At 58.8% G+C, this 12,596-nt stretch overlaps 1 protein-coding gene across 1 annotated transcript in view; it reads right to left on the bottom strand.

The window, feature by feature from the left end:
* The window catches only part of EPHB4 (EPH receptor B4), a 17,567-nt gene extending 6,578 nt beyond the window's left edge, over positions 1-10,989 (bottom strand). The window contains exons 1-12 of the mRNA XM_049638832.1: positions 10,466-10,989; positions 7,659-7,729; positions 7,188-7,475; positions 6,085-6,481; positions 4,963-5,118; positions 4,445-4,777; positions 4,019-4,143; positions 3,435-3,600; positions 1,524-1,626; positions 1,248-1,312; positions 1,016-1,129; positions 681-928 (exon numbers count right to left, since the gene is read on the bottom strand). Of these exons, the coding sequence (XP_049494789.1) occupies positions 681-928; positions 1,016-1,129; positions 1,248-1,312; positions 1,524-1,626; positions 3,435-3,600; positions 4,019-4,143; positions 4,445-4,777; positions 4,963-5,118; positions 6,085-6,481; positions 7,188-7,475; positions 7,659-7,729; positions 10,466-10,517 (2,118 nt within the window). The 5' untranslated portion in view covers positions 10,518-10,989. The remainder of the gene's footprint in view (positions 1-680; positions 929-1,015; positions 1,130-1,247; positions 1,313-1,523; positions 1,627-3,434; positions 3,601-4,018; positions 4,144-4,444; positions 4,778-4,962; positions 5,119-6,084; positions 6,482-7,187; positions 7,476-7,658; positions 7,730-10,465) is intronic.
* Between the last annotated feature and the right edge of the window lie 1,607 nt (positions 10,990-12,596).

The raw sequence follows: 12,596 nt of genomic DNA, 5'->3' as shown, positions 1-12,596 counted from the left end.
AAAAAAAAAAAACCACTAGAGACTTTTATACGAATTAAAATAAACAAATCCCCCTCCCCTTCTTCCCTTTTTTCTATTTATTATTTATTTTTTTTTTTTTTTTTTTTTTTTTTTTTTTTTTTTTTAGAGTGACAGAAAGTGGGAAGGGAGAGGGACAAAGGGAGAGAGAATCTTAAGCAGGCTCCATCCACAGAACCCCACTCGGGGCTTGATCCCACAACCCTGGGATCATGACCTCAGCTAAAAATCAAGAATCGGACGCTGAACCGACTGAGCCACCCTGGCGCCCCCAAAATATCTGTATTCCAAAAGCTTATTTGTTTACTTGTTAATTTCCAGTCTCCTCGATTATACTGTCAAGGGCAGAGATGTTCATGGCTTTATTCCCAGGACCTAGGACAGTGGCTGATGTGCCAGGTGGCACTCAGGAAATATTTGTCAAAAGGACAAATGACCATCCTTCCAAATCTTAGGGTCAGCTCGCCCCACCGAGAGGCCATTGACACTCACGGCCAAAGGAAAAGCCAGTCCCAGGAATTCAAGCTGTCCCGAAGGAAGAACAAAGGGCAGAGGAGGTGTGATGCCCCACGATCGTGCCCCACGATCTACCTTGGTTCTGAGCTCTTTGGCTGTGCTGGGGGAGTGAGGGGGGTGCGGGAGGCTGGGGGCAGAAGGCTCACCCGCAGGAAGGAGTCCAGGGCGCCGTTCTCCATGAACTCGGTGAGGATCATGACGGGCACGCTGTTGGTGACCACGCCCTCCAGGCGGATGATGTTGGGGTGCTCGAACTGGCCCATGATGGAGGCCTCACTTAGGAACTCCCGCCGCTGCCTCTCCGTGTAGCCCCCTTTCAGGGTCTTGATGGCCACACAGCTCTCTTTCTTCCCAGGGGCCTTGAGCCGCCCCCGACACACCTCGCCAAACTCGCCTTCAGGAAGGACGCTGAGGGTCAGCCCTCCTCTGCCCACCATCTGGCCCTCCTTTTCCTCCCCCAGGCGCCCAGCCTTCCTCTCACCTGCGCCAATCACCTCCTCAATCTTGACATAGGAGACATCGATCTCTTTTGCAAACTCTCTTACAGCCTCATTAGGGTCTTCGTAAGTGAAGGGGTCAATGTAGACCTTAGTACCTGAGGGATCACACAGGCCCCGTTAACCGAGAGGCAGCTTCCCATGCACTCAGGTGCCTGGGTTCTCGGCTCACAGCTCTGCCCCCAGTCCTGCTTCTTTCAGGACACGCCTACCCACCGTGCCCGATGAGATACTGTCCGTGTTTGTCTGAGTATTCAGCTTCTCTCCCGCTGCTGTGCTTCCTGTGGCCAATGGGAAAGAAAAGGTAAACTGAATCCCACATCTGTGCGTTCCCAAAGGGACAGGACCGGGGGGAGGAGGAGCGGGGATGAGAGAAGCTTCCAAGAGAAAACAAGTATCCTGGGGCATTGAGGGAGGTTTGCCTGGAGCGAGCGGGCAGGTGGACAGCTACACGGGCCTTCCCAAGGGCCTCCAGGTGCCCAGAGCCCTCACCTGAGGCACAGGACGGCGATGACGATGACCACCAAGACCAGCACCACACCCACGACCGCCGTGCCTGCGATCAGGGCCAGCTGCTCCCGCCAGCTCTCATTCTCTGGGGGAGAAAAACTGGTGATCAAGAGAAGCCGACGGCCCCTGGGGACCCCACACCAGCCGCAAGGCACGAGCTGTGTTCCCTTGCGAACAGGCCCCCAGCAGGGTGGGGGGTACGGGGAAGGCGGAGGAGACGCAGGGTCCGGGAAGCACAGTGGTTTTCGGACTGCTTTCCACAGGTGGGGGCCCCTCCCAAGTCCCTCAGGGCAAGGGAGGAAGTTTCCAGACCTAGTTGCGGCAAGAGCAGTTTGATTTTGTTCAGTTACAGATACTGGTGATCACAGAAAGTCCCCAAGGGCTAAAAATGAAAAGGTTTGTAGCCAAAAAAGTGGAAGTAACCCAGATGTCCATCAACAGATGAACGGATATATAAAACATGCTGTAGCCATACAATGGAATATTTCTCAGCCATAAACAGCACTGATACACGCTATAATATAGGTGAATCTCGAAAACACTCTCCTAGAGGTGCCTAGGTGGTTGAAGGGCTCAGTCGGTTGAGCATCTGACTCCTGATTTTGGCTTAGGGAGACCCATGATCTCAGGGTCATGGGATCGAGCTCCACGGCAGGCTCCAGCGTGGAGCCTGCTTGTGATTCTCTCTCCCCCTCTCTCCACACCGCCCCCTTCTCTCTCCCAAAATAAACTTGAAAAAAAGAAAAAAAAGAAAACATTGTCCTGAGTGAAGGATGAAGCCAGTCTCCAAAGGCCACAGAATGCACGGTTCCTGTTTGTATGAAATGTCCAGAATAAGTAAATCCACAGGGACAGAAAGTAAATTAGTGTTCGCCAGGGGCTGGGGGTGGCTAAAGGGCTATAGTATCTCTCTTTGGATGCTGAAAGGTTCTAAAATTAATTGTGATGGTCACACAACACTGAATATACTAAAAGCCACCGAATTGTACACTCTAAATGGGTGAATTGTATGGCATGTGAGTCCCAGCTCAACTAAACTGTCAAATGAAAAGGATCAGAAAGCTACCGGGCCAAGCATATTAAATTTTTTCTTTACATTTATTTATTTTTGAGAGACAGAGTGAGACAGACCTCGAGCGGGGGAGGGGCAGAGAGAGAGGGAGACACAGAATCCGAAGCAAACTCCAGGCTCTGAGCAAGCGTTCAGCACAGAGCCCGAAGCAGGGCTCGAACCCATGAACCGTGAGATCACGACCTGAGCCGAAGTCAGATGCTCAAATGTCACCCAGGGGCCCCCCGGGGCCAAGCATATTAAAATGAATAGGTATGGGGTGCCTGGGTGGCTCAGTCGGTTAAGTGTCCGACTCTTGATTTTGGCTCAGGTCATGATCTCATGGTTTGGGAGTTTGAGCCCGGCATATGGCCCTGTGCTGACAGCGGGAGCCTGATTGGGATTCTCTCTCTGCCCCTCCCTTGCTCATGTGCTCACTCTCTTTCTCAAAATAAACAAATGAATAAATAAAATAATAATAATAAAATGAATAATAAAATAAAATAAAATAAATAAAATAATAAAAATGAATAAATAAAAATGAACAGGTGTCACCTCAGTTAATCCTTGGAGCCCTGTGAGAGAGGCCTCGGGATATTTCCACTTTGTGGGGAGGAGAGAGGTGGGACTTAAGGAAGGGTCAGGCTTCTGCCGAAAGTCACACAGCTGGAAAGCCACTGAGCAGGTCTCCCCTCCCAGCTATACGTTTTGGTTTCTGCAGCCTATGCTCTCCTCACTAGGCCAAAACGCCTTGTGGTTGAAAGAGGAGCATGGGAACGTGACTTTGGGGGTCCTCCGAGGGCACGGGCAAGGCCCGCCCATGCCCTGCTCCCCAGGCTCACCGTCCAGCTGTGTTTGGCTGTGGTGCTCCTGGCCGAAAGGCCCGTAGCCGGCCTCGGAGCGCGCCCGCACCTGGACCAGGTAGCTGGCTCCCCGTTTCAGTCCCCGCAGCTCTGCCCGGTTTTCAGACGTCTTCAGGAACCGCACGCTGCTGGGGCCCTCTGTGCCCTGTCCGAGAGGAGGAGGGGCTGGCTGTAAACCAGGCACCCCTCCCAGCCCCCGCCGTGTTTCCATTGCTCTTCCCACCTCTCCCTCCCTGCCCTGAGCCTCCCCCATCATTGCATCTTGGTTCCCCTGTGCAGCAAGAGGGGCCTCAGAGCTCATTTATGTATCCACTGTGCTGGGTGTTTGGTTTTTATCATAGCATTTAATCCTTGCAGCCATTCTGTGGGGTTGGTACCTGTAACTGACTTACAATGGGGTTATTAAACTCAGAGAGGCCAAGGGGCTGGCCCAAGGTCACACAGCTAGTACTCAGCAGAGCTAGAATTCAAATGCCTATTGGATGCCTGTAATTGAGGTGTCCCAGTCCCCAAACACGTCCCCCTGCCCACCCCAAACCCCCAGGGGCAGGTCCTGCTCTCACCTTCTCGTGGTACTTGACCTCGTAGTCCAGCACGGCTCCGCTGGGTGCCCGGGGAACAGCCCAGGCCAGGCTCAAGCTGCTGGGTGATGACCTCGTCACCCGGATGTCGGACACTGGGGGCGGTACTGTGAGGGAGAGGACAGGGTAGGGTATTTGCTCTTGACAGGTCTGTTCCCCGTCTTTCCAACTCTGCCTCTGCTGGCTACACCTGTGTCGGTCCTCCAGCTGTTCCAGGAGTTGCCTCTGACTCTGCCCCGTCCTGAAGGCCTGCCTGCCTCGGCACCGTTTTTCACTCGCTGTGTCTGCCTCTTGTCCTGCAAGCCCTGACTTTCCACGCTTCCCGGCGGCCTCACTGCCCCACCACCGACTTTTGCCCTTCAGGCCTTGGGGCCAGCTGCGTCCCTTCCAGCCGGCTCGCAGTCTCACCCTCACGGTCAGTGGTGACATTCACAGCCTCAAACGGGACAGGTCCGGTGGCTAAGGAGGACACCCCATTCGAGGCGGTGACCTCGAACGTATAGGTGAAGTCAGGACGCAGCCCACGAATCGCCACCCAGGGCTCCACAAGGTCCCGGGGGCCAGGGTCGAAGGTCAGGTCTCCTCCGCAGGGTGTGCAGGACCCCCCAGGGCGGCACTCCCGGCAGCGCAGCGCATACGTGAGGTCATCTCGGCCCCCGGACTCGAGGGGGGCGCTCCACTCCAGGCGCAGGGAGGAGCCATTCAGCCGGGGAACCACACTTCTCGGAGCAGAGGGCGGCGCTGTGGGACACCAGGGAGTCAGGCTGACCCGCTCAGCAGAGGGGGGCAGTGGGGCACGCAGGCAGCCTCGTGACTTCTTGTCTTGGCTGGGCACCAGCAGGCCAGGGCCAAGAGGAGGAAGGCCGGAGAGGCTGGGAGCTGGGGTGGGTGTCCACCCGCCGCCCCAGGGGTCACTGGTCACTTACTGGTACAGGGCGCACCCCGGGAGTCTGTGAGGGCCCGGAAGTACCCAACGCGGCACTGGCAGATGGGCGAGCCGATGGTGTTGGAGTGGCTGTTGGCTGGACACGACTGGCAGGACCCCTCCCCAGATAAGGGCTTGAAGGTGCCTCGGGCACAGGCTGAGAGAGAGACAGCGTTCATCAGAAACATTCAGCTGCTCTTAAAGTTGCGTGGAGGGCACACAGGGAGCAGCAAGGGAAGAGCTCAGAAACTTCGCCTCTAAGAGGAGAAGGAGACCCTCCCTCCAGATCAGGGTTTCTGACCTTTGTTAACCTCGACACCCCCTACAAATACCCTCTGGCAGTCTGGTAAAACCACAGACCCCTGCTCAGAATTATGTTTTTAAATGCACACCACTAAATACACTGGGTCACAACAGAGACCAAGTAAACTGAAATATGATGATCAAAACATGAGAAAAACAAGTCTGTGCCACAGGAATGAACGTGTTTTCTTTATTTACAAGGTAGAGTGGCAGGCCCGATGGCCACTGTAATACTGAAGCCCTGATGGGCAAGAAAATGCAGCTAGGACATTCCTGAATCTTCTGGAATGGGCTGGGAAAATAGCTGTGATTCGAAAGGTGTGCAAGTCTCAGGTCCTGCTGTGACTGCTGGGCCCTGTCACTATCAGAGGCCAACTGCAGGTGGAGGTGAGTGGTAAGGTCGTTTTCTTTTCCACAGAAGTTCCCAGATCCCTTAAGTTCAATCTACAAAACCTGAGTTTTGCACGCACACGCTAGAGAAAAATAGCTAAGTGAGAATTCAGTCTCAGTAAATTGGAGGAAACCATAATGAACAAGAAACAGAGACCACGACGCCTTTGTCCTCAGAGCCCAACAAGGTACCCTCGTCCTGCGGTCAGCCCTGCGTCCCTCATCCCTCATCCAGAAAAGAACTGGGGACATAGTTAGGAGAAAGGGTGTGAAAGAGCTCAGAACTATGCTGGGGGCTCTGTAAACAGGCCCTGTGAGTGCCCTTGAGAACAGAGAAATGTTCAAAATGGAAATTGGAGTGGGTCCAAGAGCGGGGTATGGGCGAGCTGCATGGGTGGGCAAGCTTTACGGAGAAGACGCTGGGCCTCACCTCGGCACTTGGTATTCCCCTCGGCGGCCTCGAACCCCGGGGCACAGCTGCAGCCCGTAACCGGCTGCTCGGCCCACTGGCCATCCTCCCGGCAATAGAGGCTGGGGCTGGGGCCGGGGGTGGGGACGGCGTCAGCCACACAGCTCCCCGCCACGGGCACCACAAGCTCCCGAGGCACGGTCTCCGGGAAGCGGGTGAGGTTCACGGTCAGCTGGGCGCACTTCTTGTAGAAGAGGTGCAGGGACAGCAGGGCCATGCAGGCACCCTGGTCCTGGAAGGCCAGATAGAAGCCAGCCTTGGTGAGTGGGCCCAGACGCAGCGTCTTCACGTTCACCTTCCCCGTTGCCTCGGCCCCAGGGCGCTTCCGGGTCAGGTGCTCAGCAGCCACTGTGTCCACCTGCCAGGAGCAGGGAGAGACTCATTGCCAACTGTCCTCCACTCCCCGAGGGCCTGGGGGACTATTTTCTTCTTCCCAGCTCACCCTCTCCCTGACCACCTCCGTTCCTGTTCCAGAGCCTTCTCTCCACTTGCCTGCAGGCCCCAACATTACCCATTAATGCTTGCTGAGCTCCTATGATGCGTCCAGCCTCTGTCCTGCACCCCCTTTCTCTTCACTCATTCACCCTACAGACATTTATCAACACCTGCTCTACGACAGGCCCCTGGACTTGGAGCCGAGGAAACAGGAACGAAGGAAACAGAGAAGTTAAAAGCATGATGAGATGTGTAGCTGGCGGGAGACCCCAGGGCAAAGGCGTCCCGGGGGAGTTGAAGCTTGCAGGGCAAGTAGGAATCGGATGGAAGGCACAGAAAGGAGTCTCTGAAGGGCAAGGTGTACTGGGAGAAGGTGGGAAGTGGCAGAGGTGGTCTAGACGACCCCCCTCCCCCCCCGCCCCGGGGGTCCTGGGGGCAGCTCAACTACACGTGACTGCTCCACCCAGCCAATCACCTTCTTCCCTCTCCAGGCTGCGGCATCCTGCTTCCAGGCCCCAGCGCCCCCGCAACCCCCCAGGGCCTCGGAAGCTCAGCCATTGCCCCTGGACCACAACGGGCCTGCCGCAGTCCCACACTGGCCGGCGGCTGGGTCCCGGGCGCCCGGGTACCTTGATGTAGGGGTTCTCCATCCAGGCTGGCGTGAAGGCTGTGGCCGTGTCAGCATCGCTCTCGAAGTAGAAGACAGTGAAGGTCTCCTTGCAGGAGCGCCCGGCCCGGGTCAGGGACAGGCACTCGAGCATGGTGAAGCGAAGCGTGGCATACACGTGGACAGCTCCCCGGCGCGGGACCCAGCCGGTGCGCAGCCAGTGGGCCAGGCCCGGGGCCCGCTGCACGTCGCACACCTCGTAGGTCCGAACGCTGTGCTGCTCTTCATCCAGGCCGCTCAGCTCCTCCCACTGTGGGGAGAGTGGGGGGAATCAGCTTGGGGGCTGCTTGGGGGTGTCTGTGATAAAGCAAGGAGGGGCTCAGGCTGCTGTGATCTGGGGGCTGGCGGCATGGGAAGCAGGCCAGCACAGGTACCTCTTGTCCCTCCTCCTTCGGCGTCCCTCCAAGCCCCAGCTCCTGGGCCTGCCTCCTACCTGCCCCTCCACCTGAGGGAACGTGACCCACTTCAGGTCTGCAGTTTCCAGTTTCGTGTTCAGCAGGGTCTCTAAGACAGACAGACAGACAGACAGAGACAGTCAGCACTGGGGGAGACACCAGGGAGACCAGATCCCTGGGAACTGACTGAGGCAGGTGGGTCCTCTGAGCTCCAAGCTGGTGGCATTGGGGCTGACTGAGCCGAGAGATGAAGAGGGGAGCAAGTCCTGTCCTCTGCCACCCTGTTTCTCATCTCTTTATTGGAGTGCCAACCCCACCCCTCACAGCTGGCAGGCACCGGGCTGCCCCCCTCCGGATTCCCTGATCTAGGCTTCTGAGAACCGCTCTGCCCTGAGGAAAGGGGAAGAAGGCCAAACAGCTCAGACAGGGTTAAACTAGAACCCCGATCTGGCATGACCTGAGGGAGGAGAACCGCAGGCAGGGGGATACCCCTCCCTACAGGGCCTGCCTCACCTCCACTCAGTCCCTTCCTCAAATCCAAAGTCACTGCCTCCCTCCCTGCAACCCCATTCCTGCTCCAGGCTCCCACCTCCTTTTGGGACCAAACACTCCAGTCCTTTAGATCCCTGAAGGTGGTACTCAGCTGCCCAGGCCCAGCCCTGCCACCACCACCCCCTGCCCCCACCTCAAGAGCTCGCTGCTGTCAGAGGAGGAAGTGCTGGAGGCCAGGACGCTTGGGTTCCCGCCCTGGCCCCTGCCTGCAGAGGCCTCACATCTGGATTTGGTTACGGGAAGGAAAAGGGGAGGAGATTTTAGGGGTGTGTGTATGGAGGGGTGAACACACCTGGCTCCGCTCTGCTCTGGTCTCTGGGGAGGGGCATCGGGGGAGGGGTGGGGCTCTGGCGGAAAGGGGGGATTAGGAGAAACATCAGAGCCCCTGGCAGTGGAGGGTAGAGGGAGGGTAGGGGAATCCCCTGGGAGGCTAGTGCCATGTGGGAGGCCCCCAGGGGAGCCAGCAGCACACCTGGGACCAGGTTCCCCCTACTCACCCGCCTGCCTCCCTCTGCCCCTGTGGGGCTGCAGGGGAGAAGGGAAGGTGGGTGGGTGGGGCAGCCTCCTCCCAGGGGCCAAGTGATGTCCACGGAGGGCAAGGGGTCAGGCGGGACCCCAGCCAACCCGAGGTGAGGCCCGGGCCCCCGGGGGTGGCAGGAGCCAACCCGGCACGCTGGGGACAGGATGCCCGGGTTCTGGGAAGGGGGTGGATAGAGGCTGCCGTCTCCACCCTCCATTGTTCCAGCCTGGATAGTGTTTTCCTGTCTCCAATTTACACACTGTCTGTTTCAGGGCTGTCCTCAGCGCTCTGAGAGACTCACTTTCTCTCCTCCTATCTCAGGCTCAGAGGGCCTGCCTCAATCTGTCAATTCTCTTGCCTCTCACCTCTCTCCTCCACCCTCTGTCCACCTCCATTTCTGTCACTATACTCCCCTAGGTTTTCCGTCTCCAGCCTTTCACGTTCACTGGGGCACGTGGCCCTGGGCAGGTTATCTCACTCTTCTAAGCCTCAGTCTCCTCATCTGTAAAATGGGGGCAACAATCCCTCCCACAGCAGGGCTGTTGTGAAGGTGAAAATTTAAGGTGAAAATTTAGCGCAGGCCTCGGGCTGGGAAGGCACTTACTTAGCAGCATGAAAACATTCCCCTTTCCTCCTTTGCCTCTTTCCTTCCCTCTCGCCATGCTTTGCCCTGGGGCGTATCTCCCCACTTTGTCTTCCTTTCCCTCACTCAGTTATTTCCACTTCTTTCTCAGAGCCGGGCAAGGGTTCCCTCTCCCCCTCCCCAGCCTTTGATCCCCAGCCCAGAGCAGCACTGCCCAGCCTGGGGGAGAGGGGTTTCCAACTGCCTTTGATTCCTCCTCCTCAGCAGCCCCCCCCGTGACCCCCCCCCCCACCAGAGACCCCTTTGATTCCAGGCAGTGAAGGGGGGAAGGAGGCAGCTCATTGAAAGGAGATTAGGGCTGTAGGAGGAGGGTTTATAGGGCTCTGGGCTCTGCTCCCCCTCTAGGAGATGAAGCGAGGGAAAAGACTCCTGGATGAAGAAACATCTGGGAGGAACACAGAAAAATCAGAAATCTAGAGAGATTGGTAGCTATTAGGCTAAGTTCAGGTGACCCAGGGGCTGTGAAGGTCAGTTTCTGCTGGCCTGTGGGGTTGGAGAAGGGGGCCTAGGCAGGACTAGTGCAGGTCTGGGGTCTAGACGGCATTTAAAGGGCTGAGGTGCAGCCTGGGGAAACCAGGGAGGGGGCCTCACGGCAGCAGAGGCAGTGGCTTCCAGACAGATTTGGGCGTTTGGAGGGTGAGTTTAGAAGGTGGCCCAGCTGCCAGAGGCCAGGGGAACTGCAGGATCAAGGTGTGAACGATGAGGAATGGGGGTGGGGGCAGTTTTCTGGCCTAGCATTCTGCCTGGTCTACAGTTGTTCCTCCAGAAACGTTTCCTCATGTTTGGCAGAGGTGGGAAGAGGGACAGAAGCTTTGGAGACAGTTTGAAGGTTGGAGGAGGGAGAAAAGGAAAGGCTGCCAAGGGCGTACGGAATCAGGGTTAAGAATTTGGGAAGCTGGGGCAGGGGCAAGTCCCGGGACGGAGCTCCACTCCTTCTCTTTCCCAAACAAAAGAAAACTCCACTCCCCGCTGGGCCGCCTCCTCCCCGCCCCCCGCCCGGTCTAGCACTATTGGTCCGAAGTGCTCAGGGTTGGGGTGCCGGGGTAGGGGCAGACCGAGGCCGGCTCCCTCACTCCGAGGCCCAACTTTGGGGGCCCCTGGAGTGCCGGGGTGCCCCCTGGGAAACTCACCTTCTAAAGCCGCGACGAGCGAAGCCCAGCAAAGCAGAGCCCGGAGCTCCATGGCGCCGCCTTTCTCGGGTTGGATCCGATCCGAGTTTGGGGGGCACTAGCCCCCCCAGGTCGGACCCCCCCTCTCGAGACGGCAGACACCGACTCCCCTCCCGGGACCCTCGGTCGGGGCCCTCAGCGCGGGCCCATGCGGGCGCGCTCGGCACGGGCACCGGGCGGCGGCGTCCAGGTGTGGCCCCGCGTCCCCGCCGCGCGCGCGGGCGGGCGGGGGGCGTCCTCGCACTGGCTGCGCCGGGCGGGCGCAGAGCGAGACGTGGCTAGAGTCGGGGTCCCTCCGGGGCCTCGGGGTCCCGCCCCGGCTGGCTGGGGGTGGGCCGGCCGCTCGCGGTCTCCCCCCCTCCCTGGAGTGGTGCTGCTCGCGCGCCGGGCCGGGTGCGCTCCGAGCCGGCCGGGAGGGTGGGAGCGGAGCGGGGACAGAGCGGGAGGGAGGGAGACTGCGGCGCGGGGCCGGGCGGGCCGGGGCTGGGCCGGGTTGGGACTGGGCCGGGCGGCGCCTGGCCGGGGAGGGAGGGGCGCGCGGGGGGCGGGGGAGCTCCCCCCTCCCCGAGTCCGGGCTCGGCGTGGGGGCCGGGGAGCGCTGATTGGAGAGCGCACTGCTGAATAATTCATGAGGGAAGCAGAGCGGGACGCCGAGCGGAGCAGGTCGGGAAGTTGGGAGAAAGTTTGGCGAAGGGGGAGGGGCGGCGGGCGCGGAGCCCGGGGACCGCCCAGACGTGCGCGGTAGCCGTGCGCCCTGACGCGGACCGCGCGTGTCGGGGCCGGGGCCCGGGGACCCCCGGGGCAGGTCCGAACCCAGCACACGGCAGGCAGCGGAGAAACACACCCAGCAGCAGCACGGAGGGCCGCCCGGACGTGCGTGGAAAAGTGCACTACTCACTCGAAGCCCGCTCCAACCTTCTTGCGGACTTTGGATTCTACTCCTGGATGCGCCCACTACTCCATAGTTGGCGCAGGGGACCATGTTTGGGGGAAGTTTCTGAGGATGGAGGGTGGCGCATTGGGCTCCCGAGACAGCGATCGCTGCTTAGATGACCCTGGAGCGAACGTTCACACAATCACTCAACAAACATTAGGTATGGGGACCTGCTGTGCGCGCAACCTAGCGAAGTGGGGCAACTGGGTTGAGATGGGGAGGAATATAGAAAAAAAGGAAGTAGGAGTAAATAAAAGGTAGGTGGGACCGAGAGTAAAGAGTCTGGATGGATTCCCAAATCACCATCTTCACTCTCACTGTCGCGTTGGGGAGAGCTCATTGCCGCCCGCAGCCCTGACCCCTGGGGCTGGGCCGGGGCTGCTGCTGTCTTTCCAGAGGCTGTTTCCTGTCTGGCTCCTGGGGGCCCTTGGGATGGCTGGGAAGGCCCTTCCTCTCTTTGCCGCCTCCCCACCCCCATCCCATCAGTTAGAGGGGAGGGTCCAGGAAAACAGTGCTCCTCCCACCAACCCCCTTATAAGTCAGGTCACCTTTGGAGGGGGGGGCGCTGCAGGAGTCCGCCAGTGAAGAGCTGGAAGAAAAGGGTTTAACTCAGAAATTTAAGGGAGACAGAGTCTGGAGTTGCTGAGGAGCCGAGAGAGTGAAGGAACACTCCTTGCTGCCCAGGACTTTGGGGAGGGAGGTGGATGGAGGGGGGGTGAGGAGACTGCCAAGCGCTTCTAACCCCCCCAAGAGGACAGCTAGGCCTGCAGTGACCTCTTGTCCCAGCGCACTTATCTTCCGGCCACAAGTGTGCTCCCCACACCCCTGCCCTTCCTCATGGCCCTGCCTGGGTCCTGCTCCGGGGTGGGGGGTCACGGAGGGCAGGAAACAGCCGGCTTGGCTGGAGCCAGGCAGACCAGGCCAGGGCCAGGAATCCCCTCCTCCCTCCTTGATCCAAGCCGTATCTCCCTTCTCTCACTCAGCTTCTCCTCCAGGTTAAACACCCACCTCCTCGCTCGGAACACACACACCTTTCCCTGGTTCTCACTACACACTCAAATTCTTTCCTCCAAAAGTTATGTCTCTATCTCTTCCTGGGCTCTGTGCTCAACCTCCTTGTGCCCTTGATTGCTTGAATTGTCTTATTTGGTTGGGACC

The sequence above is a fragment of the Panthera uncia genome, chromosome E3 (genome assembly GCF_023721935.1).
Source record: "Panthera uncia isolate 11264 chromosome E3, Puncia_PCG_1.0, whole genome shotgun sequence".
In the NCBI taxonomy this organism is placed as follows: domain Eukaryota; kingdom Metazoa; phylum Chordata; class Mammalia; order Carnivora; family Felidae; genus Panthera; species Panthera uncia.
This window is presented reverse-complemented; position numbering and strand designations above follow the sequence as displayed.